The sequence below is a fragment of the Pyxicephalus adspersus genome, chromosome 8, assembly GCF_032062135.1.
Source record: "Pyxicephalus adspersus chromosome 8, UCB_Pads_2.0, whole genome shotgun sequence".
NCBI lineage: Eukaryota > Metazoa > Chordata > Amphibia > Anura > Pyxicephalidae > Pyxicephalus > Pyxicephalus adspersus.
In genome coordinates, this window is record NC_092865.1 from 33813598 (window position 1) to 33840623 (window position 27026).

At 36.3% G+C, this 27026-nt stretch overlaps 1 protein-coding gene across 1 annotated transcript in view; it reads left to right on the plus strand.

The window, feature by feature from the left end:
• The window catches only part of RGS5 (regulator of G protein signaling 5), a 68733-nt gene that overhangs the window by 12567 nt on the left and 29140 nt on the right, over window positions 1–27026 (plus strand). The window contains exon 2 of the mRNA XM_072419980.1: window positions 21725–21835. Within this exon, the coding sequence (XP_072276081.1) occupies window positions 21725–21835 (111 nt within the window). The remainder of the gene's footprint in view (window positions 1–21724; window positions 21836–27026) is intronic.

The window sequence follows — 27026 nt, forward strand, 5'->3', positions numbered from 1 at the left end:
ACTTAACTACAATGTTTAGGCACATTTAGTAAAATAGGGGATCATGATCAAAGCCATCCACCAACTTGCCATTTCACAAGAGAGGATTACTCAGTATGCAATTGATGTCTGATAGGGTAGCCCATGCTAGTACAGACCATGTATATGTATTTTTCTGTTTCTCTGTACCTATTGCCAGATCAATATCATTTAAATAGATAATGCTTCTTACTTGTCTATGACCCCATTCTGCCCTAATATATTTTTGATATTGTTATGTCAATGTTTCTGTTATACGGGTCTTTCGTTAAATGATGGCTAGCAGATGGGCTATATTAGGAATAAAATGATTGGAAAACAGATCCCTTAATTGTTTTCTAGTCATGGTGATTTATATCCTTGTAATTTAAGGGGGCAATCACACAGGCATTGGCATTGTAATCTGGATGTTTTTATAAATAGCTGTAACAAAAAACAAGAATTATTATTTTATAATTTTCCTTTGGATAAAGGTTTCTATATTTACTTGTATTAGTTCTATTTCTATTTTAGTGTAGGAGGCATTAAAATAAAAATCATATGGAAAAGAATAAAATTGAAAGATTATATTTTTTAAATGTCAGATTAACGTGTTATAGGAATTGTGACATTTGAGTCACATTTGAGGTATTTTCATCCTTAGATCTGGATTGTCAATATAACAGGAAGGAAAAAATCATGTGTATGAATAGGGTGGGACACTAATATTTTTATGGTGTGTATGTTCTTGTGGAGCACTCTGTTGATCAATGTAAGCTGTCCTCTCCATAAAACAGTATTATTAAAGGTATCTTGTATATGGCAGTCTGAAAGTGTGTAAGGGATGAGCCAAATTGAGAGTTAAACTAAACTACCCTAAATACCTCATCAACAAAATGCACTCCCTATTTTTCTGAGTTCTCCAGAACTAGCTATACTAAATGAGGTCCAACTAACCCAGAAATCCATCTGCTTTCCCTACTGCCAAGCCACAATGTTTGCTCAATATACAATCAACTGAAATAGGTACCCCAAAAACTGTTTACCTTTCTAGTTCTGGCCAACAGTACTACCAAAATTGGCCTGATTTAATAAAGCTGTCCAAGGCTGGGGAGGTTACATATTCAATCTTTTCCAGGTTTGCTGGATCACCCACCATCACTGATGAAATTGAGTCCTCCCCAGTCTTGAGGAGCATTAATTTATCAGGCCCATTGTGTTGGTAGTTTATTGTTATCCAACTTTTTGTGGATAGGCACAGTCTTTTCTGTCTGTCATTAATGGAAACTTCTGTTGGAATGATTGACTAGAAAGATCATATAATGGTCCAAAAACTATAGATTGAAGTTCCTTAGAACTGTGCGATGAATTTCATCAGAACCCATTGTCTTTTAATGCTCCAAATAAGCCAATTCATCTTCTACTCCTACCTAATATAAACCCCTGTCTCTCGAGGCTTTAGATATATTCAAGGGTGAGGGATTAGAAAGAGGTTAAGTGATATTGATATGTTTAAGTTATTTTGGTCTTTTTAAAGAATTAATTAAGATTAAGAGTAAGGTTAGTTTGTAATTTCAAGATTAGGTTAGGGTTTTGTGTCAGGGTAGGGTGCAGCTAACCTTGAAAATTAGTATAACAAAAACATACAAACATAGGTCGCGAAAGCACCCCATGAATGTTAAATCAGTGATGGAGGTAGTAGACAGAGTGCTGACAGATGGCCTTGGCTTGGCTAAGTTCAGGAAAAATGGTACAAATAGGAGATAGACCTTTACGGTTTCCCTTTACTCATCATAGACAGCAACTTGTCAAAAAATCGAATTGGGTTGGAAGCATTCGGTAAAGACCATGTTATGCCAGATTCATATTAAACATGTGTGTGAGTGACACATTGCTAAAATTTGTGTTCAACTGGAAGTATTAGACAAGATTTTAAATCATTATTCTTTATTATAAATTATGTTTCACATTTAGTTTTTTTTGGTAGACCTCTGAATTGTCCTGTTTAATTCAGAGGTCATAATCTAGACAGAGTTATGACTTCACAATTTTCAGATAACACACGATCCATCAATTAACTGCTGTACAGATCACAAAGGAAAATAAGGGGTACATTGAAACTTGGCATCTAAAAGTCTTTTGAGGATAAAATTTGGACAACTCTTTGACAGGGGAATGTGAGCAAGACAAATTATATTAGCATTTGGAACATTTATAAGGAATAAAGAACAGTCACAGGAAGTGAAATAGTCATTGTGGGAACATTTATTAGAACAAGAGACATTAAGGATATATTAAAGGATAATTAGTAATTTATTATTTTGTAATAATTGAACTGAACTTCATCATTCAGAAGTTAAACTCATTGAATGGGCCATGGCAAACATATGGACATATTTCTTTATGTGAACCTGAGCCCAGAGTCTTCTAAACAAGTATTGAAAGGTAAAAATTATCTCCAGAGCTGTAGGCATTGTGGAGAAATGTGGAATCCAGGGGCAATGAAATCTCGGCACCTTTTGCTATGAAGTTCTTGGCAGGCCGCTATAAACAAGTCAGGTATATGTTGCGACAAACAACTGAAATTATTTATGTATGCTATTGCATAAATGACTTGATCATAGAAGGTGGGAGGATAAACTACTAAAACATAATTCACAATCCTGTAGAAAATAAATCATTTTATTATGTTCTGTATGGAACATAGACCAAGTTTACTTTTTAATGATGTCACATATTTATAGTAATTTAGAGTTAGCTTTAGGTGAGCAAGATTCTGGCGTGTATGCTGTGTTGATGGCTTCTGTCTCAAGGACACCCACGTTATTTTTTATTTTAATTGACAGTGTGTGTATAGGAGTGTCTGAATAACAGAGACCAGTGAAACTACATGGAGATTCAATACAAATCCAAAATATTGTCCAGGCTTACCATGGAAAGAATGATTGTCTACCTGACATACTAACAGCTGCCTTTTGAACGTACACAATTCCTGTTCTACTTATGCATATTAAACCTTGTTGAAATTTCTGAAATCATTTCTTGGCCATTAAATGATTTCCAGTGCTTCTTCCAACCTGCATTTGAGTAAGGCTAGAATTAAATTCCAATAATCCTTTGTAATTATCAATCCTGACAGCTGAACTTGTTACAGACTTGGAAAGTTGGCTGAACAGTGGTTGCTATACCAAGCAACATACCCATGGTATCTTTTTCAATACATGGGTAACAGACTTACGAGCAAAACAAGTGCTGGATACTTTCTGTTGCTCTTAAAATGCTCTTATTTGCTTCAGAGTTGTTTTGTGCTGCTTTTGCATTTTGGTGACTTGTGTGGTGAAACAACACAGTTCAGAAGCAAATACCTAATATACATGAACATTAACCCTTTAAAGGAACCAGAGAAAAAATTAGGTGGTAAATCAGCAGTAGACAAACAGGTATTTTCAGTTTCCTCATATCTTGAAGGGGATTCTGGAAAACTGGGTAAACTTAGTTTATTTAATAGGAAAATACCGACCATTTCCTAAATGATTGCTGGCCCTTTCAGTATTGGTGTTATACTTTTTGCAGCTTTTTCACCCTATACTATCTGCCTTGTATAGACCTCTCATAGTTTACTGTTTTGTGTGCCCTCCCCCAATTTTTTATTGTTGTGAAATAGGAAAGAGTAAGAACAACTGCCAATGTATTTTTGCTGTATGTATTTTCCTTTTTAAGATAACACATCAATTTCACCTCTGTGGAAAATGTTTATTAGGAGGATCCACATGTTTGACCCCTTAAAACCTGTTTGAAGAAAAGTAGCAGTTCACCCACAGATTCTCACTGGCTAAGATAAGTGGCTTCTAAACGATAGGCTTCATTAAACAAGTTACATACCAGTTCACAGTTTACAACATTAATAGTTCATCATCACCTCCTCGTTTGGCTACAAATGGCCATTAGCTGCAATTACCAAGGGCTAAAAAGACACTTTGCTATAATGTGGTTGTCTTTGTTCCTGCCAATTGGCTACATGAGGTTCTTTGCCAAAACCAGCATTTCATCAGCCTGCAGCTGGCCTAATGTATTTTTGCTGAAAGATTCAGCAGAAGAGTAAACATTTAAATGGGCGACACTGCAGCTTCCATCAGTGTGCAAACAATCTTGAAATGCAACGGCTAAAAAACCCAGTAAATAGTAATTTAATGGGAAAGCAAACCATTGACCTAGTGATATCTTTTTCCAGCTGTCTCAGAAGAAATGTGCATTTCCACAATAGCTTATGCAGCTAGTTGAAAATGTATTAGACATATGTTCAGGGACGGCAATCTATTGACCTCAGAGAACCCTTGCCCCTATTGTACAGCGTTATTTTATACCTGTATCCGCAGATTTTTAAAATGTTTTTAGGATGACTCACATTGTGTATTCTAATGTTACTTTAAAGGAATCAAAGTGCAAGCGTACTTATTTTTAAGACCATTTATTTGTTCCAACATTTTAATGTACACAATGCTGTCCAATAAGTAGGAACTGTAGATGATAAACCTGCATTCATATCCAATACAGTCTATGATACAGGCCCTGCCCAACAAGTTTACAGTCTAAGAGATGGGAAATCATACTAAACCAGTGGTCACCAACCTTTTCGGTTCCCCAGGCCGCTAAAAACACCGGCTACTGACCGCGCATGCGTGGGGGGCCGGGTGCCACTCAAAGGGGGAGAAGCCTCCCCCATAGTGATATAGCCCTGCTCACTCTCCCATCACAGATCTGAGCCTGCAATGGGAGAGTGGGCAGATTATGTTCAGGGACACAGCCCGCTCGCTGCCCTGAGCCTAGAAACTGCTTAGGGGACATGGGCCATGGCTCTGGCAGGTGCATCCCCCTAGCGGGCTCCTTCTCCTGACTCCGCTCTGAAAAGCACCGGCCAGAGCCGCGGAACCCCTAAATTTTCTTGTGGACCCCCTGTTGGCGACCGCTGTACTAAACAACAGGATAAATAAAATTGTTGCCGATTAGTGTTATATAGGAAAGAAATTTGACTAGATTTGTTTGCCCTTACTTAAGTCTGGTAAGGTTTCGATTAAATCTAATATAAGGAAATGTTAGAGGGTGGGGTCAGCCCTTAATAAATCTTGGAGCCATTGGTGAGAAGAGGGTATGAATGAAAAAGGCAATACAAGGTCATTGGAGGAGTGGGGAGGGCAGATATAAGTATATTTATGTATCAGGTCAGAAATGTGAGACTGCAGAGGCAGATACAGTCAAAACATAGTAGCTTTATTATTATTGAAATGGAGGCTAGCGTAGAGATTTGGTATATGGAGCAGTAGATACGGAGTAGAGGAAAGGATAGGTATGATACATTGTGATAGGGAAAAGCCTAGTTAGAAGAATACCAGATAGGAGAACTTTTCAGTAGTCAAGGCAAGATATAGTGGAACATATATATGGAGTTATATTTTTGCAGAATAAACAAAGAGATTTAAGCAATTATAGGATGGATGACAGGCAGCATGAAACTTTGTCCTGGCAGTGGTAGACAAGACAGGGGTAAACAAGTAATTTTAGGTCTGCACACAAATTTTACAGTAGGCTAAAACAGGATATGAGTTTGCCAAGGAAGGAATTTTAAACAGAGAAGAATACAGGTCCGATGACTGAGTCTTGGAAATCCTTCTTTGTAGTGCTATTTGTATGCTTATTTGTCTGTACTTATTGGTTGAAAAACATTAGTTCATATAAAGTAAATACCATAGCATCAGAATATCTTGGATGCACACCATGTACTTGGTTAGACAGCAAAGCCCAATATAAATATATATATATATATATATATATATATATATATATATATATTTTCTTTTATTTTTTTTTATTAATATTTTTATTTTTATTTTTTTCATATGTCTTGCTATTTTATGGTAATAAATGTAGAAAGTCAAATACTTATCCCATATGGCTTCAATTTTCCAAGGTTATTAGCATGGAGAAAAGTTTCTGAACACACTTCCCACATATTATTAGTGACTAAATACTGTCACTAGGAGCTAAAGAGAAAGAACACAGACGGGATGTCTGCACTCCATAAAACAATGCCATACATGAGTTTTCACCACATCAAGATCATGTTGCAACATCAGATGAAATGTTTGTGATCAGTACAGACCTCCTTTCTTCATAGAGCTAAGAATGTTATGTGTGGGGTCTCCTCTCACTTCTTCTAACTTGGCACACAATTATATTACCAGCCTAATGCTCAAACTTCCTTGTTAAACTTGCAAATCACTGGTCTCCTTTTATTTTCCATTTCATTTATCCCTTGATCTGCAAAAATAGATTGTTCATGCAACACTTATTTTTGTCCTTAACTTTCGTCTTTGAAATATATCTGGGCTGTATGTATATACAATATTCTAAATGTAATTGTTAAATGAGGTGAATGATTTGTTCATAGTTTTCTTTTGATATGTAATGTAATCAAATGTAATAGAAAAAGATATGGAAGAACAAGCATGAAAAAATGTGAAAGTCAAACCAACAAGTTTACTAAGTAATGTTTTACTGCAATATTTTCTCTTTGTCTAACACTTCATTTAATGCTCAGTAATGTAAATATTAGACTATAGAATGTGCACAATCCACCCCTGATTACTGAATGCAAGCATGTGCTTTAAAGACCAATCAAAGTGTCTCTTGATTGATCACTGCCAATTCTTACAGTATTAAACAAACTTTTCTAATAAAATGTATTCCTATGTAACCCATTATTAAGACTTTGTAACCCTAATTATCCCTACTTTACCTAATCCTCCTTTTCATCCGTTAGCTCTTATGTTTATGCTGATTTAGTTTTATATTATTTTTCACATGATTTTTTTATTTTCAATGAGTTCCCCATGTTAGAAATGTGCAGAAACACTGACCAATAGCAAATCAAATTACATAAATATATATGGAAATACAGTTTGTGCAATGCAATATTGCCTTAAATAAACTGGTTTGCCCCAAAAAATAAGTAAAGTATTACTTTTTAGCTTTATATACTTTATATGACAAAGCTATCAACAGTTAAATAGAGCTATATAGAACAAATTGCTCTGGTCCACAAGGGTTATACAGGTGTGACTTTAGTGGATATGTAGTGGTTATATAGGAGTGAGCTGCAGTGGCTTTGGAAAATGCTGATTATTTTATTAATATTTAACCAAAATATTTGCTCACTAAAAATACAATATCATTTTTTTATTATCAGACAATAAAACCAAACCCCAGACCAATTTTTTAGTTCTTTTAATATTTATTTGGGTAGGCAGTAAATTGTTCGAACCTTTTCTAAGTTTTCGTTACTCATTTTGAACTTTCCATTTTAGAGAATCTTGGTGACTTCCAAATGTGATACATACAGCAAAAAAAATCTGATGGAGATCACTTCTCCACTTTATGCAAAACTCTAAAGAAAAGGAAAATGACTGGAATTTTGAATCATGTTTTTACGCAATTACGCGATTATGCAAATCAGATATTACAGTTTATTCACAGTTTATATAGATTATTATACAGATATTTTTTATAGATATTATTACAGATATTATTATACAGATATATGCAGTAACTCATTATTATATTTACAAACTGTAACAACCTAGTGCCCTTCACTGACCCCAACTGTTATATAGGAATTGTGCTGCTATGTAAGTAAAGGTTGTGTCACAAAATACTTTCCACATCCTTTAGCTACAGCAGAAGCAACAATCATGCCTTCCTGCTCTTATTTCCCTTGGGTGGTGTTGGTGAAATGAAAGACATTTTCTACTTTAAAGCTTTTGTTCAGAGTATTTCCTGCAATCTTCAGACAGGGTGGCACGGGCATAGAGGAAACTTTGTTAATAACAAGTCCAATGCCCCTCTATTGTCTGTTCTCAATCCCATTCTGAGATTGCAAAGGCTGCAAATTGTCTGGCTTTAATTCAAAGAGATCACATCAAAGACAATTATGTGTAATAATATAATGTAGGTTGTGATGAGAAAATCTGATTAGTTTTAATATCTTGTCATGTCAAGATAATCATTTTTGTTTATGAATTGACCCAGAGTGTTAACTGAACAAATATCCAAAAAATGGTGCAGAAACCTAAAGCCACATATATTAGATAGATTTCAAATAAGCTTGCTCCTAAGCTCTATAATAATGTGTGTAGGAAGAAAACTTACAAATGTATATTAAAGTGTAGAACAAACTTAGCACTTTAGATCAGTGTTTCTCAATGTGGATTCTGTGGAAACTTTGGGTTCCTCCAGAGCCAGGGGCAATGAGTATTTTGTGACTTTCAGGTCAATTTAACTGATGCCAATTATCTTTTTGGCTATCTGTAGGGGTGGTATTCTTCCCAATAGCCAGCAATGTATGGGTCATTCTTCCAAATGACCACCACATTAAACATTGCTTTAGATTGTTCTTATTCAGACCTTGCTACCATCCATCCCTTTCTCTATTATTGATTGGTACCATACTACTAGAAATCACTGCTGCGGTCACAAATTGGAAAACATTCCTGGGCTGTCCAATGTAACAACAAAAAAGATCTATAGGGACAGCAGCATAAGCGTATAAGCACTAGAGACTATCAAAACTGATCATCTTGCTGATCAAAATCTGGGCTCTTGTGGCCTGTCCTCAGATCCACAGTCACATCAGTAATAAATTGATGATTCCCATGTTTATCCACATTCTATTAACATAGCTAAAAAGTTTAGCTCATATTGATGTAAGTTGATATCATAATGATGTCAGTTTTATTTTCTCTGAAATAACCCAGTATTTAATTGAGTGCACCTCGTTGTTTGAAACTTGTAGCATCCATAGCCTGGAACTCATGAGTCAGAAACTATTTATGAAACCTGTAGCCTTTTGCATCAGAAAACTTGATAAATGTTTTATTTTTGAAAGATAAATTGTTTAAAAGGAAAAACTAAATCTGTGTGTTTTCAACCCAGCAGAATTCCGTCTTTAATGCGGTTGTCCCTGAATAAATAAACAGCATTTCTTGAAATAGCAGCTGAACAGCTTGACAACAAGACTCCGCTCCAATTATGGAAACTTTCTTTCTTTTATTTTGCACTTTTGCAGTCATTTTGATCTGTTTTCCTTTTGTTTTGGCATGTTTACATGGGACCACATAAGGGTCCTTTGAGGCTCTGGCTCACATGAAATCTTTTCTTGAGAAGACAGACTTAAGAGTTAGAAATCATGCTAACACCTGGTAGAGGGATGTTAGGGTCACCATTTCCAAGCTACAAACCTATGTAACATAATATATAGCCTTATGTAACATTTGCAGCTTGGAACACTTCAACCCCCAGACATGAGCTCTTTTCCACGGAAGATTAGTAATAGGCAATATGTTATAGTTAAAGCAGTCATACTCACAAGTTTAGAAAAAGATTTTACTATTAGCAGAAATAACAGTGGATAACATAACATGGGATACAGTTGCAAAAAAATTATGGCTCAAACCTAGCAATTTACCAGTAAAAACTACTTTTCTCAGAACTCCAAGAATGAATTTATAGGGCACATACTCAAACTTGAAATCAGTGTTATAGACAAAATATAGATTATTAGTAAAAACAGAAATACAAAAATTTCTAGGATGGTGGCACATGTTTTTACAAGTGTAATTTTCATATGTTTAGGGTTTGTGCTAAATGTTCTTTCACTGAATGAAATGCATTGTTTTAAACATAAATTTTAGTAAAAGTACACTTTTACCCAGACTATAGGCATCAAAGTATTTACATATTCATAAAGCAATCAAAGCTTTTAAAACAAGCCATTGCTGACCACTCTAGGCACTTTGAACATGAAGTTATTCCTTCTCATTGCTCTCCAAAGATCACAAGGAATACTCAGATTTTATTGTTTCTGACAACTTAGAAACACCTTCTAGTGGAATAGTAGGCATCCAGGATTCTGTTCGCTTTAGGACATATGGGAAGTTCCTTCTGGATAATTGAAAGGTATACGCAAAACTTATTGCCAAATTTAACACATCAGAAAACTATGGACCCCCTTAAGCGGTTTTTTTTTCTGTGTGTGGGAACTGCCTATTTCCAAGGGACTGCTCAAACACCAAGGATCAGACCTATTTGGTCTCAGATTCATAATCTGATCAGCAATACTACCCAGAACGACCTGCAAAATGGTCCATTAGTCTTTTAATTACGTTCCTCTCTCTATCAAATCATATAAAAGTATTGTTCTTGTAAATTTACTCAGCACCACCAAAGCACCATTACTAGTGACCGATTTTACAAAGTTTACTCCTTTAAATACTCTACTTTTATTTTAAATATTATGAATACTACCTTTACGTAGCTTGAGGTATCCTACCTACTGGAATACTACAAATAAATATACAAAAAACAAAAAGGTGTAAAATACCCACTTTTAAAGCCCAGTAATATATAGGTAAATTGTCCCACCTAGAAAAATCTCTTCACATAGAAAAGTTATGTAGATATGTGTCAAAATAATAAAATATTGATTCCTACTGTGTTTTCAAATCCTTGTAATTCTATATATGCTATATATTGGATGTGACCATGGTGACATTTAAACACAGAGGCAAATTTTTCCAGGTGTTAAATAACTGTATGAGAAATAGGACACAATTGAATTCCTCAATGCTTTGTTGATTGCAGCATGTTATTTGAATTGTTTGAAACTGAATGGGGAAGAAGAAAGTGTGATTCTTGTAATACCACTAATTTGCTAATTTGGTATCTCTAGCCCATTTATGCAGATTATTCTTAAATCATGGCCTTTCATGAACAAAGAAAAAAGAAAATTAGTTGTCTGTGTCTATTTTTCATTTAGGTGGTATTTCTGATTTATATTTATCGTTATTTCACTTAACATCAGTGAGCATAGATGTGTTTGAAGAACACATTCTTCCTTGATTGTTTTTTCTCAGTGGTCCTATCTCTTTTGGGGTTTGCACTATAAGAAAGAGTTTCCATGGTTTTTTTCAGTAAGTTGCAGCCAACAAGTATATTTTAGTAGTTTATATTACTTTTTATTAGTGGTATTTAGTGTGTTTGGACAGTATTTCTCCCCCTGGTTCAGGAAGCTCAGTTCCCTGTCTAAACAAGCCACAAGCCTTACATTTTTGTTCCTCTTAATAGATTGTTAGAGTAAAATTCTGAGATAAAATCTTCCAAGCTGTCACCAACTTGCTGTGCAAACCTTTTATTCTGCACTTGCCCTTGACAGTTGACCTGGTCACTTGACATTTTACCTCACTAAAGGAAATTTGTTTGAAAAAATGGATAATATGGTAGACTGCAGCAATGTGTGAATATCCTGAGCTCAATATATTTCTAGTCTGTGTTGTCCCTGTGTCCTTTAGGTTCTGAGACTATCCAAGGCAGTTCAAAACTGATTCTTAATAGAGTATTCACCCCAGGTTTCCCATAGCAGCTCTTCGCAGCCTGTACCTATAGTTGTTCAGCCCAGGCTTTCTGCTTACTCTGACACATCTCAGAAAAATGGATTGAAACCAATAGTCCACACGGATTCTGATGGGAGATGGACAATATGTCAGATTTAGGCTTTGCTTGTGGAATTTATTCACAATTCACAAACACAATTTCTTAAAGTTGTGTTTTCTGCTTTGGTCAACATTTTATTAGCCACTCATGTAGCTAGTGTGACTTATCTGGGATCCATACGACTAATACCCAGGGCAAATATCTCAGTCCTAAGAACTAACACTTTGTTCAGTAGCAGTCCAGGAATATAAAACAAACTTAGATGCAAGAAGAAATACTTTCCTACTAGCTCTTTGATTCGTGTACAAAACCCTCCAGGACCCATATTTTCTTAAATTACTGTTCAAGACCTAGTGATCCTAGAGATATGGCAGTTTATGCCAAGTGCATAGCTTCCTAAGTGCCAGCTTTTTGCCCAGTCTGGCATTGCTAAGTAACAGCTTCCCATCCAACTCTAGCTTTAAAGTTGCAGCACCGTAATCCTCTGGTTTTGAGTTGCCCTATCTTGAACCTCCTAGGTAATATAGATTCCACACAGCATGGCCATGCCTATCCTGTAAAGCAACCTCTCACTTTAAGCTCAGACAAATCCATTGCAAAAGGTTTATTTCATCCACAGGCCCATGTACGGGTGATGTTCTGAATTCCTTAGGTTCTTTTTGCTGAAGATTTCCAGTGCCTTTTCAATTTCCTTGCAGAGGTACTGTGTCCCTGAGATTATCAGAAAGTACCTTTATTCTTGGGAGTCTCTTTAGAAGTGTTTCTGAGAGTTCAAGTGTTTGTGAGTTTCCTTTCAGAATTTTAGTGTGCCTGTTTCTTTTACTGGTATTGTGTGTTGATTGAGTACCAAGCTCTGTTCTACCCTTCAGATCCCATCAGCTGTGATCAGCATGAATATGTCTGAGGGCCACAATCTGAGGTGTTCCATGGGCTATGTGCTGTGGCTCATACTTTGGCCAACTTGGCCAATTATACATATAGCATAGAGCAGTGTTTCTCAACCAGGCTTTCATGGAACCCTAGGAATCCTCCAGAGGTTGCTAGGGGTTCCTTAAGCAATTTGCAATTTGTAGCTTTCAGGTCAGTTTAAAAGATGCCAATGATCATTTTGGCTATCTGTAAGAGTGACATTCTTCCTGGTAGCAAGCAATGTAGGAAACATTCTTCCTAGTGACTACTACACTAAGGCTACATACACACGTCCAAGGGTTCTTCTCCAATAATTAGCTCAGGGCCGATATCGGACAGGAATCGATATTGGACAAGAATCCACAGACGTTGGGCGACGAACGATCTTAATGGGAGCAAAGGGGGAGAGCGTGCAGCGGAGTGCCGCTCCGTCGTTCTCCCGTTCCCCTCTCCAGGGAATGCTGTATGTACAGCATTCATTCTTGCATCCTGCAGTCCTTAGTTGCTGGACAGGATTGTGAAAGATCCTTTACAACGACAATTATTGCACATGTGTACTCAGCCTAATGTGAGCTGTGGATATAATATTTATAGTAGGAGGCCCCTGAAGACCTGAAAGTTATTTCAAGGGGTTCCCCCCTGTTAAAAAGATAGAGAAGCCTTGCCACAGGTATTCCACAGTGAATCTTTGACCATTTCCAAGTTTACCGGTGATAAATTGCACAATACACAGAGAATGTCCCATTTTGCAGAAACTCTTTGTGTCTGAAGCAGGCTGGTGTTAAGATATCACATGCACTAGACAGAATTTTGAAATTTGGATAAAGGAAAAGATTGGAAGAGAGACACTACTGTATCTGGGCAGTGGGTGTCATTTGCCAGTATTATAGTTTTTAGATGCGAGAGTGGTACAGTGGGAATGGCAAAATTTTACTTTAATGCAATCAGTAATGGGCAGCTATACTGGGAGTACCAAACTGCTGAATACCATTGTACATTTCACCTTGGGGGTGCTTGAAAGGAACATTCACATTACAACTTGGCAGTGACTTAACCACCAGCAAGAACAGCAAACACATTTAAGATATCAGATATTTTAAGAATATTACTGACATAAATTTATTACAGGTTCTTTTGCTGGTTAAATGTTGGTAGAGCATTTAGGGAATCTAAATCATGGACCCGATCAAACCAAACTTAGATATATCATTAAATTTTAGAATAAGAGAATAATTATGGGTAAGCTAGATGGTTACATTTTAAGTACCGACACAGAATACATAAATACATTTATTATGTTCTAGCATGGCCTGTTGAACAGACAACAAAGAAAAAATGAAAGGTCAGCTAATTTGGTACAGACGCATGTCTGAATGTTTGCTGTTGTAATAAATGAGCTCTTTTCTAAGCTGGTGAGAACATTGAACTTGAGTCATCTTTTTATGTAGCGTTGACTGAAAAATACTGTGCATTCCTGGCTAGAGGTCACGTTCTTTCCAAAGAAAACAGCTAGTTGAAAGAACATTTTTTATTTAATTCAGTATATAAACCATTACATGATAGCATTAAATTGTAGCAAATAGCTATTTGCATTTAATGGCAATGGTATCCTGCTCCTCCAAGATCCACAGTAACTGTGTAATTTGCCCATTACCAAGGAGAGACAAAACTGCACTGATCATTAGTATGGCAAAAACTGGCCAAACAGATTTTGTTCTCTAAATTGTTGGTCAGAGAATGAGTTTGTCTATTGCTAGGTAGGAACATGGTATTATTGGCAAATAGAACACAATAAAAATGTTTTTTTCCATGAGTCAATCTCATCTTAAAGAAAACATGTAGCAATTTTCAAAGTCAATAGTTTACCACTGGATAGCTACAGATACCTACTAGTGCATGTAATGTGACTGTTCTTTTCAAGCACTCCCATGGTGAAGTGTTACAGTGTACTCAATGACTTGAGGTAGCGGAGGTTTTTATCCCTCCATTGGTGGATTGCCATGGTAAGAAGATACAGTAAAGTTATACTACATGAGATTACGTAATATGTCGTGGGAAGGGGGTATAGGTATAATAGTATATATTATTTAGCTAATAGTTATATTAGTTTGCGAATAAAAATGAATAAATATATATTTATTTAACAAAAATGGAATAAAAAGTAAACTTGTCACAGCAGTGTTATTAGGCTGTATGGTTCTCTATCTTCTCTACCTTCATATAGTAAATATGATCTGAGCAGGCAGGGATGGGAAGAAAGGGGAATAAGTCACTGCTCCTAATCATTTAGATGTAAGTACATCTAAGCTTAAGCTATTGGGTTTTGTAATCAACAAGTTTTTTTTACATAACATAATATTTCATGTTTAGCTGACTAGAAATTTGTTTTGTTTTTCAAACTGGCCCTCATAGCAGTTTAAAAAAAGAAAACGTATACCAGAACATTATTAGTTCACATCCAATAGTTCTAGTTTGTGTGTACATATTTTATTATAATAGGTCCCACCAGTCAATATAAAGAGTATGTAGAGTCAACATTCGCCATGTGAAAAAACTTTTTAAACGGGTAAAGTGAATAAATTAGGTAACTAGCCCATCATTAGTTCTAGTTAGCAACTTTCTAGTTATTTTAGCTGTATGTTGTTCCTGCTTCTATGGATGTTCAAACCACTATCATGGTAAAATATTCTGCATTTACCAGAACACTTCAGAAATGTGTACTTTTTGTGTTCCTTAAACATTACCCACCAACCTGAACCAATTTTTATAGTTCGGGCAACTTTTATTCATGAATGGGTTTAATGGATTGTGCCTTTATTCTTTGATTAACAATCCCTAAAGAACATTTGGTACGTGACATTTCGTTTGTTATTTTCTCCTCTTTCTGCTTGTGATGCTTCATGTCAAAATTTATTTTGTATCCTGCTGACTTCAGTGGGGAATTTTCAACACTTACAAAATGCAGATGGCTAAAGCTGCGTACACACTTCCAATTTTTATCGTTCAAAATGAACGACGAACGAACGACGAACGATCGATTGGGCAAAAATCGTTCGTAAAAAAAGTAACCAACGACGCCGACGAACGAGGAAAGTCGTTGGAAACGAACGACCGGACCGGCGGATCGGATTGGACGACGATCGTTGACCATCGTTCGTGTGTACGATCGTTCGTTGATCGTCCATGATCTGAGCATGCGTAATGAACGAACGTTGGTTCACTTCCTGTCGTGCACATAGTTCCTCTATCGCTCAAACGATCGTATCTATTGTGTGTACAATATCTACGAACGATCGTGTCGTTATCTGTATGTGCAGGATCGGTGCTATACGATCGTTCGTAGATATCGTGCAGGATCGTTCGTCGTTCGTTTAACAATGATAATAATTGGAAGTGTGTATGTAGCTATAGTCATACATATGAGAATTATCTTTACTAGCAATGCGCACTATCTAGATTGAGATTTAATTTATTGAAACGGTTTATGCTATGTGTATTTTTCTTATCAAATGTGTCCTATCTTAGGTTTTACACTATTAGAATACATACCTCTACCCCTTTGCATCCTGACTGGATATTGTATTGTTTGTTTTTTAAAAATATTTTTCAAAAATAAAGAATGTTATAAAAAAAAAAAAAGAATACATTACAAAATTGATCAGTCGGAAAACAACAAATATGGTGGTAGGGGAGCTATAAAGGGGTCATGAGTTCATGAAATAAAATGGTAATTACTTTAAGTGTAGAATACAAATGGGCAGAGGAATATAAAGCATTTTTAGCATTAGAAGAAGATATAATGAAGTAAAATAAAGATCAAAGCAGACAAAATTCACCTACGTGCAATCTTGAAATACACAGGTATTTGTAACACATCAAAGACGGTGTTCTCAGTATTTTGAGATACTCCTTGTAATGACTGTAATCTTTTGGGGAGTAGGATCATCAGAAGTATTACAAAAGAGGCAACCCACTTCATTCTTTGATTGGGACTTTAAAGGTATTAGACTGTCTAGCAGAACCAGGTTGAGAAACCACCTCAGATTTGTTTCAATCAAATACTACCAGGGTCTCCTTTAACATTATAATACTTTAGATGATGATGTATTTTGCAATATCATTTAGATTTCAATCACCACAACATAAAATAGAGGCTGACCATTAAAAAGTAAGTCAATTACCAAAATTTGTATCCCATCCAATGTACCCTTGTCACTACTAATCTTCTGTTTCATCTACCGTATTTTTTGCCGTATAAGACGCACTTTTTCTTCCCCAAAACTGGGGGGGAAAAGTTGGTGCATCTTATACGACAAATGTGTTATAAAATAATTAAAATTAGATACTCACCTGGTACCCGATCCTGCGTGTGTCTCCTCTCCTCGCTGGCTGCAGCTTGTGTCTCCTCCTGGCTGCAGTGCAGAGCGTAAGAAGCCGGCACAGCGCCCCCTGCTGATCCCTGCCCTAACTGCCGTACAGTGGAAAAAAAGGTAAGAACGACATAGAGTGATCAGAAGGGGAATTTGAATGGCAGAATGATCAGAAGGGCAATTTGAATGGCACAGAGTGATCAGAAAGGGAATTTGAATGGCACATGAGTGATCAGAAGGGGAATAATGTTTCAGAATCTTTTTTTTCTTGATTTTCCTCCTTTAAAATTGGGTGCGTCTTATATTCCGGAGCGTCTTATACGGCGAAAAATACGGTAAATGACACTGAACCTATTCAAATTTGGGTAAATCAAATGTTGAAAATGCATTAGCTTCTGTCTGTATTGTCAAGGGATCTAACAATCTATTCTAACCAATCTAACTATGGTATCACTAAAGACATAAAAATAACTGCTCCATCCAGCCAGAACACTGAAAAATACAATAATCTGAAAAGTAATAAAAATAGAAAAGTATTTATTTGTACAGTTTATGAATTCAGCTTTATGATGTCACCTTTTTCCATATTTTTCTGTTTGTCTGGGAATTGTTAAATCATTTTGATGACAGAAACCTTCAATGCCTTGAGACTTTGGTTAGAACATATAAGTGTGTTTATTATATTGTACATAAAAGTTATTAGTAAGGTGCAGCATAGATGAAAAATGAATTATGCAAACTGAGAGAGATACAATGAAGTATTTCCATCTGGCTGACCAGGTGCTGTAGATTATAGCTAAATATAATGATGAAGAATTGTGTCTTGCTCTTGTGGAATTGGCCAATTTTGCAAAAATTCAGGGCCCAAAAATAACACAGGTATGGAAGCTATTAATGTCTAGCCTGACAAGGGATGTACAGGAAGCCAGAAAAATTACTTGTACAAGCAATTTCATCAGGGTAGTTTTTGGTATATAGTGTTGTTCTCAAAGAAAACAGCTGGATTAAACCTGAATCAAAGCTGTACACAGGATTTGTAAAATGTGTTCATTATCAAAACTTCCTGCTATGATAATAACTTAATCCTTCTGTTTGTGTTGCTTCAAATAGAACATTTGCCTGACCTAGGCCAGATTCATTTACACATAACACATATAAAGGGTTATAGTATGAGGCTAGGGTAGTAGACATCTAATACACCCATTGTTGATGGATGCTAAATGGACAAAATAATCATTTTTTTTATCATGAAATGCACTTAAATGTGATTACCAAAAGAAGTTATTTGCAAAGCGCCTGAACATAGCATTGTCACCAGCATTGGGAAACATGCCCCTATTGTTTTTTTAGTGTTTTTTTTTAATCAATGTTGAAGTATTGTATATTATATAGTTATGTTTAAAGAAGCACATTTGGTAAAACCACAGGCTGACTTTTTAAGGTAATGGCAAAGCCCCTGAACATAGGGGAAATACTGGTGTAGTGTCATGGTGGGGGCTGTGGAAACAAGTCATAAGTGTAATTTTTTTAATTCAGTAAAAGTTAAATAAAGCCAGGAAAACACATTTATATGGGAATAAATTACATGTTTTTTCGCTTGGGATATTTTCATTTGGGTTGCCAATGGTCCTCTTGTCACCCAACAATTTTGGTGACAATACTAGGTTTGGTGGGACTTGCCAGTTAGAATTTACAGGAGAATAGATTAAGTTAGCCGCAGCATTCAAGATAAATTGTAGAGGAAAGAGTCTAGTTAGTGTAATAACAAAGAAAAGGATGTTCCAGTAGTCATGATAAAAGAAAATGGAAGGCCACCAAAAATCTTCAAATTTTTCTACTTGTCTTATGACCATTTAATTTCTCTTAACTATTGTTTATTTTGCCCCTCTACCCCATACATTGTAAGCTTGATCAGGCATGGTTCCACTCTCCATGTTGTAATTTTCACTTGTTATGCAAGTTTTATGATCTGCAGCAGCTATTTGTTGTATAGAGCTTCATAAAATATGTGCACTTTGGTATAATTTGCATAATGTCATTAATTATTATTATAATAGCAATTCCCTTTCCTAATTTATCACATTTTTGCAAAGGCTGTTCATTTTAGAAACTGACTACTGCAGGACATATTACATAATACACAGCAGAACATCAAAAAAGCTGTTTAAGTAGCCCTAATTTCTCTGTTGCCATGGTAACTAACTCTGCATTTATGGTGAAAATGTACACTTCATGCACAGTTCACAAGTAGGACATCACACAACTACAGAAAAATGAAAGTATTCTGAATATACAAGTATCAGTCAAGGAAGACGAATGACATAAATATTACGTCCTTAATCTATAAACTGCATGCTGACGTCTTTATTCAAAGCTCTGCTTCCTTCTAGATAAACATGGCCTAGCTCTGTATTGCTGTCAGAGTATATTAATATATAAAGGATATCTGTAAGAATATCTACACTAAAGGAAAAAATATATATTAACTTTTTTTTCTCTATCGCCTCATTTCCCATAAATAATCTAAAATAACTGTGTTTGATATCACTGGGCCCATCTAAAAATTACATCTTCTTTTATTTTTTTTATTACTCCTCACAAGAAGAGTGTTGTTGGAAATGTTGTATTGTGATACATTTTGTTCATTCCCTTTATCTAAAGTAAATAATGTCATCTAATAAAACTTGGCATCAATCCTGTACAAAACCAATGTTCTAGGAATGTTATGACTGGAGTTATGTATTGGAAAGGCTTGTGGGTGAGCTTGTGCTTAAAAATGTTAAAGCAGAATTAACATCAGATATATTATTCACGTTACTTGCATTCATAAAAGATAATGTGTAAGTTAAACACTTAGAGCTCCGTTTATAAAACAAGTAAATCAGGTTCCCTAAATCTCTCCCATTCCCTCCCATTCCCTCAAAATTTCCCATGTGAGAATCTTCCAGGCCCATGTGTTTCAATAGCAGTAATAATTCCCACCAAGGAACGTTTGAGGGAATGTCTGAATAAATTCCCTGATGTATAAATAGAGCTAATGTCTAAAGCAAAGGACCTGATGTATTAAAGCTTTCCAAAGCTGGAGAGGATATACTTTCATCCCTGAAACTGTGTGATCCAGCAAGCCTGGAATGTTTCTGGTCCAGGATTGAAAACTATTGTTAGCAGAAGTAGTCTATTCCAGGTTTGCTTGATAGCTCAGCTTCACTGATGAAAGTGTATTCTCTCTAACCTTGGAGAACTTTAATAAATGAGGCCCAATGAACTGACTTTCTGACTTTCGTCAAACACACATTGCAGGTGAATCTCCAGGTGGTTGTGTTTTAAATGCCAATAAAGGTTTACCATCATTTAATGTCACATTTGATGCTTTTTAAATGTAGCCCTTTCAGTTATTTACTGCCTTTCAAAGAAATCTACCCCCTGAACTGGGATGCTGAATAATGGATTAAACTAGTGGTCCCCAACCTTTTGAAGCTCGCAGACCACTGAATCTACGGATTCCCGATCCCGCATGTCCTGTGTCACTCAAAGGGGAAGAAACTTCCCTCTGAGTGACGTCATAATGCCAGAACCCGCCCACTCTTCCATGGCAGGTCTGAGCCTGCGATCCGTACAGGAGACAGGGTCCGCAGCTCTGGCCCGTGCGCCCCCCTCCCCAAGCAAGGTCCTTCTCCAGACCCCGCTGGGGGATGCACTGGACAGAGCCGCAGACCTGCGCTGGTCCCCGTGCTCTTGTGGCCCAGCTGTCAGACGGGCTCGGCTCACTAGTGTCTCTGGATTAAAGAAATTTATCAATTCTCTCACCTTTTTGGCTTGCTACAGTCTGATCACTAGATGGAGTGGAGCAGAGCTCCAAACCAATATATATATAATTATATATATATATATATATATATATATATATATGTGTGTATATATATGAATGGCATGTAATGAAAATGTAATTTTAGTTACAGAAAAGTTAATAATTTGTAGGAGTACAATCTGGCATTTTAAATTTTGCAAATCTTATCATACCATGTTCTCCTGACATGAATTTCCTGTTTCCTGGCCCCAGTCATACAGAGGTTAGCTGTAGGTTAGCAGGGTGCAGTACTGGATAAATGTTGATTATTTAAAATAGGAGGCTAATTAATAATAAAAGAGAAATTACACCTAATTATTAATTAGCAAAGCTTAAGTTGATTGTGGCTATATTAGTGCACTAATATGTTAGTGGACTGTAACAACAGTAGGGTTAGCTGGTTCGGGCTTTTTACAGTTACATTTTCAAGGGGAAGCGTTTTCTGAAAATGTAACTGTTAGTACAATAAAAGAAAGCATCATAGGCAAAACTTTGTTCTAGTTTCAGCTAAACCTATTCAAGATAATTATGTCCGGTCTAGAACCCACAACTATAGTCATATAGGAAAGGAGCACTAACCCGTGCATCAATATAGAAAGCAGAAATGCAGATTACTTTTAAATGGAATACAGGTTTTATGTTTGAGGAGTAGGTGGGCCAGGACTAGGCAACACACAGTCCAGGCACACCTAAACACCACACCACAACATGAAGACGAAACTTTATTTTTGTCTCAGTGTTGGAAGAAAAGGAGCAATTGTCCAGGGTCCACTGTATGCAGCACTTATAGTGAATGTTTTTTTACCTATGAAATACTGATTTTTAACCTCTGCTCAGACATATGGTTAAAGTAATAAGCCCTCCTTTAAGAGCTATACTTATCTTTGATCACTGTTCCTTTTATATCGGTTACTTTTAAATTTTTGCCAGCTACATATTGAAATAGAAAAGGTATATTTTTAAATGGAAAAAAAGTAGATTTTAAGAAAATCTTGAACATGTGTTATTAACAAAAGAAATCTGTATGTTAAAATTTTCTGATTTTTTTTTTTTTTTTTAGAGCCAAGGAGATTAAGACCAAACTTGGTACCCTTCTCCAGAAGCCTGACACTGCCATCGACCTTATTATCCCATACCCTGAAAAGCCTGAGAAGCAAATCAAGGCCCCCAAGTAAGTTTCTATATGTATATCGGTCAATATTAAATTTGAAAAAATCATAGTTGTTGCCAGATTAAGGGTGAAGTGGGGGTTCGTTTACCCAGGCTGGATCAGAGAAAACTGGAGCAAAACAGAGATGTTGGGCATTGAAGTCATAGATCCATAGATCCCTGCATTTACATTCAAAGTAATGCTTTTGGATACATTTTCTGTATACATTTATTTATTTTTTGAATATACCATATAAATGCATAACTGATCTAAAAGATGTTATATTCTGTTTGGTTTTTAGCTTGTAAAACCCACTTTGTTATTGTTAAATAACTTGTATATAAAAGTTACAATATCTCTCCCCAAAAGAGTAAGTAATGCCCAGATCTTTCCTGTTTGCTTTACAACTCACATTTTCCACTTGATTCACACTACAGAGGCTTGGGAGACCTCTGAAAGTATGAATGGTGAATCAATACATTAATACATGTCAGTTACAAATACAGGTCAGATATATTAATAAAAAAAACTGGATTTAAGTGGTTGAACAGTTAACTTCTCTATTGTTCCAGTTTTTGTAAGTGACTCCAGGGTATATTTTTACCATAGAGACATTTGTTCTGGATGGTAAATGCATGCCCTGCTATCATCAGAGTGTCAGTTCTTGTTTTAGCTCATACATTTAAAACAGGAAGCAAAACAAACCCTATATGGCTCGTCTGGGAATATAAATTGATAAGGGCCCACAATGACTAAAATCCTGTCTATATGATAAAAGACTTGCAAGTAGCAATCAATCAACTGTTCCTTATGCCAGGCTTTATTTACCAAAGGATTTTTTTTTTATCTTGTTTAAGCTGTTACTCACCTAAAGCTACGTACACACGGCAGATTTTTATCGCCCGATAATTGGCCGATGCCGATTCTTCCGTGTGTACAGTCGGTGTCGTCCATCGTCCGGACGACCGACCTGCCGGATCCACGGACGATGGACGACAGCCGATCGTAATGAAAGGGAAGGGGAGAGCGCGCAGCAGGGTGCCGCTCCGTCGCTCTCCCCCCTCCCCTCTCCATAGAGCATGAACGGTGCTGTATGTACAGCATCGTTCATGCATCTTGCAGCCCCTTGTCGTTGGAAAGGATCGTGAAAGATCCTTTCCAATGACAAAAATTGCAAGTGTGTACGCAGCTTTATTCATTCAATCAGATGTGCAGATCAAACTATTTTTATTATTTCTTTGCAAATAATTGGTGCAAGTTAAAAAGAGATTCAACTGGCCAGGTGAATAATGTATATACTCCTTATTATTAGAATGTAATACTCCCTAATACTTCTCAGTCTAGCTAGCTTTGTAAATGTTGCTCATTACTTTTTTTGTATGAGTATGAATTGAGTGATTATGCACACTTACCTGCATTATAGAATTTCTGTGTGGCTTTATGGCACTTATCATTTAATACAAGAAATGATCTTATACAATAAGACAATATTATTCAGAGATCAAGTATAATTTGCTACAACCCGTATACCAAAATCTCATTTCAGACAAATGCACTAACATCAACTGAGATGATTTCCAGATCCTTTCTATGAATTGGACTTTGAATTCTTGGCTTTGCCTTGCATGATTGCTCATTGCACTTCCTTAATGAACAGGCTCAAAGCTAAATGTCAAATGTTAACACTTTTTATGTTAGCAATCTATAATTTTTAAGTTTAAAGTCTATTGAGATATATATATACCATACAGGATTTTCCAGATGTAAAAGAAAAATATTATTATTGCAAACGATTTGGGGAATACAGCTCATCTTTCACAAGCTAACACATAGACAGGATAGTGGGTGATATAATTATCCCAAATACAAGAACTACAGTTAAAAAAAAAGTGTTAAAACATGAAAAATAAAGAAATAACAAGGGAAATATGAGGAAGTATTATAAGTACTTATTAGTACTTATAATAGTAATAGTATGGTAATAGTAATTTTATAGAACTCCGAATTTCGAGTTTTAATAGAATATTATACTGTATAGTTATTTTTGTACTGTTTTATATAAGTCCATGTTTTCTTTGTCCATGCTACATTCGTGTTCCTGGCGGCAGTCACCTGGTGCTCTGTATAAATAATGTCTGTGCTTCTCTCATTACTCTAATCACCTCTCTAAATGATACAGATAGATTGAATATTGTGACTCTGATACCTCTATAATCAAATTGTGGAGCAATTATTGGACAAATGTAAAATATCCTGCAGAACATCTAATTTTGTGCTGCTCTTCTACTGAAGGGATCAGACCTGAGGCCAAAGAGTCACTTGTCATTACAGACAATTGTAAAGGAAGGAGGCCCCCATGTACACTGCAAATGACTTTTAGTTTAAAATAAATCAGATAACTAGACTTCTGATGTTCTTTTCAAGCCAGTTATTTAGTTATTTACAGTTTACTTCTGTCTTGTCCCCTGGCTTAAAGGATACCTGCACAAAGAGAAATATGAGGGTGGTCACTGTGAACCCTTTTCCAAAAAATAAGTAAGATAAACAATGTGGGTTCAGAGTCACTGACCTGGAACAAGAATACAGATAAAAGTGAGAGCTTCTGTGCATACTTGGTACAGTTTAGTGACTTAAGGGGGGTGATTTACTGTTACAGTAGAGATTGTTCACCTTTCTTAGTAAATAAGATGTGTTCACTTTAAATACCAATTTGGAGGCAAGGGAAAATTAATGGATACATTAATTAAACACAGCTTTATCTTATTCACTAAGCTAAGTTAACACTGACTTTACTTAATGAGAGAACGAAATGTATGTGCAGCAAATAGTTTTTCCAAGTATTAGATAGATTGGAGAGAGTAGTGAAGAGTTAAAACGTCTTTGAGTTTTTTATGGGGGGGGGGGGGTTAAGTTGACTTTGTCCTATTGGAGAGATCTCCTGCCTAGGAGACCAAATAGAAAGTTAAATGAAATCTCTACTAGGATAGCGCAATTAACTTCTTAGACAGGAACATCTGCCCCCATTGTTCTTGAAACAACGTTAACATTTTTGACCACTTTCTGTCTCAGTGATAAAGATCACTGGAATACATACATTTTAATACCATGAAGCTAGCAGATTCAGGGAGGTCTGCAATGACTGCCTCCATAATGCTACAGTTTCAGGAAGGCTACAAAGAACTTAGTAAGGTTCATTTCAGACTAGTGGTAAAGTACCCCAGCATTTTCAAACATCAGTTGCTATTGTCAAACATTAGATTCTCAGGAGTGGTAGCAGAAGGTAACTGCTAGGCATTTTTAGGCTTTTGCAAGCAGCTGCAAATGTCTAGCAGAGCGGTTGCTTTTTTCTCTTTTTTGTATTGAAACCACTTGTAACAACTGCTTGTAAACGCACAAGCTTTTATATTCATTCCCAAGGGGCAACAAGTCTTTATGTCTATGGAGGCGGCTGGGGTGCCATATATTGCCTATTAAGGAATGAACCTATTTGGTCTAATGTCAACTGTTTTTCTTTTTGCGGTTTTGAGCAGTAAAACTGCTTGCAAAAACCTCTAGTTTGACATGTTTTGACAAGTTTTAGCCTTAAGGGCCTAAGGAGAAACATGTTTTACAAATATGTATTTTCAGCATTACCCTGTCAGATGACCCTTTTAAAATGTGCATGTTTAAGTAGCTAAAAATAGACAGCATATAATCTGATGTATGCCCAAGTAATGAGGGGGTGGACCTGTTCATTCTTGCCTTTAAAATTAGATGCAGCAGCCTCTTTTTTTTTTTTTGCTAACAAACCTCCAGAAAGAAAAGCCCATATTTGCCTGAAAAGATGCTTTCCATAAGACTTAGGTGTCTATATTTATTTAGTTTTTCCAGTTTAGTTTTTGCAGTATTTTGTCTGCCTTTAGGGGTCAGCAAAACAAAAGTGTTCATGAAAATCTGTTTAGTGACATACAGCATGTGCTCATGATTACATGAAATATCCCCAAGTGATGCCAGATGAGTGTATTATGCACTTTGTCTGTGTTAACACATATATATTTTTTGCACTTCTATGTATGTTTCTTGCAATGACATTAATCAACATACTGAGTATGAGCATTTTGGCAGTTCAGATCAGAAAATAAATCTACAGGTATTCTACTGCACTTCTCATGGGACCTGTAGAATGCTGTTTAATAGACTATCTGCACCTTTTAGGATAATTTCAGCTGTTTCATCAAATGCAGAACAGGGCTTCTGAATAGGACATATCCTTATATATAGGCTTTATGCTGTGCTACGCAAAACTCGAAAAAATTCATCATTAGTTGGAATGAACCCTGTAAACAATTAGTGGGATGATGACTCTGCCTGTAGTTAACATAGTCCAGTACTCAACCTTAAGGATAAGTCCAAACCTGCAGCAGGAACAGAGAGGTTCCTGTGCGACTCCCAGTGGAGGGAATCCTGCCAGTCACAGCCACTCAGCCGTCCATACCATACTGTTGGTTCTTAGAGCAACCATCACTTAAAAATCCTACAGGATACAACCACCAGCAGTACTGAACTACCAAATGCTATTTTTTCTCTAAAGGCTGCTATCAGACTCAACATGGCGTGTCCAGTTCATGGGTATGAGGAGGCAGTAACTGCATTGCAACTTTACACTAGTCCACCAGTCTAGCATATGGGTATTTAAACAGATATCTACACCTACATTTACAAGCAGAGCACATTATAACACAAATCATGTCCTTGGGGGCTACCAACAATACAAGGCTAATATATCAAAATGTTCTTACCAAAGCCTAGAGTCACTTCCTTTGTGCAAGCCATCAGATTACAACTTCAAAGTTGCTGAACAAGTCCTGGTTGATGGATGTTGGAAGTAACACTTGATTTGTAAGAACAAGCTAGCACAAGAACAAGAGTAAGAACCAGAAGCACGCATAGGTGTTTAAGACGAAGCCCACCATTTCGTTATCATTCTGTAAAGAAAACACAGAGTCTGATTTATTTAAGCCCCCCAAGGCTGGAGAGGATTCCCTTTCACCAGTGAAGCTGGGTGATCCAGCAAACCTGGAATGGATTTTTTAAAAGTAATTTGCTATTTGTTAGCAAATGTTTTCAATCCTGGACCAGATCCATTTCAGGTTTGCTGGATCCCTTCGCTGATGAAAGTGTATCCTCTCCAGCCTTGGAGAGTTACAATAGATCAGCCCCAATGCATTGGTAA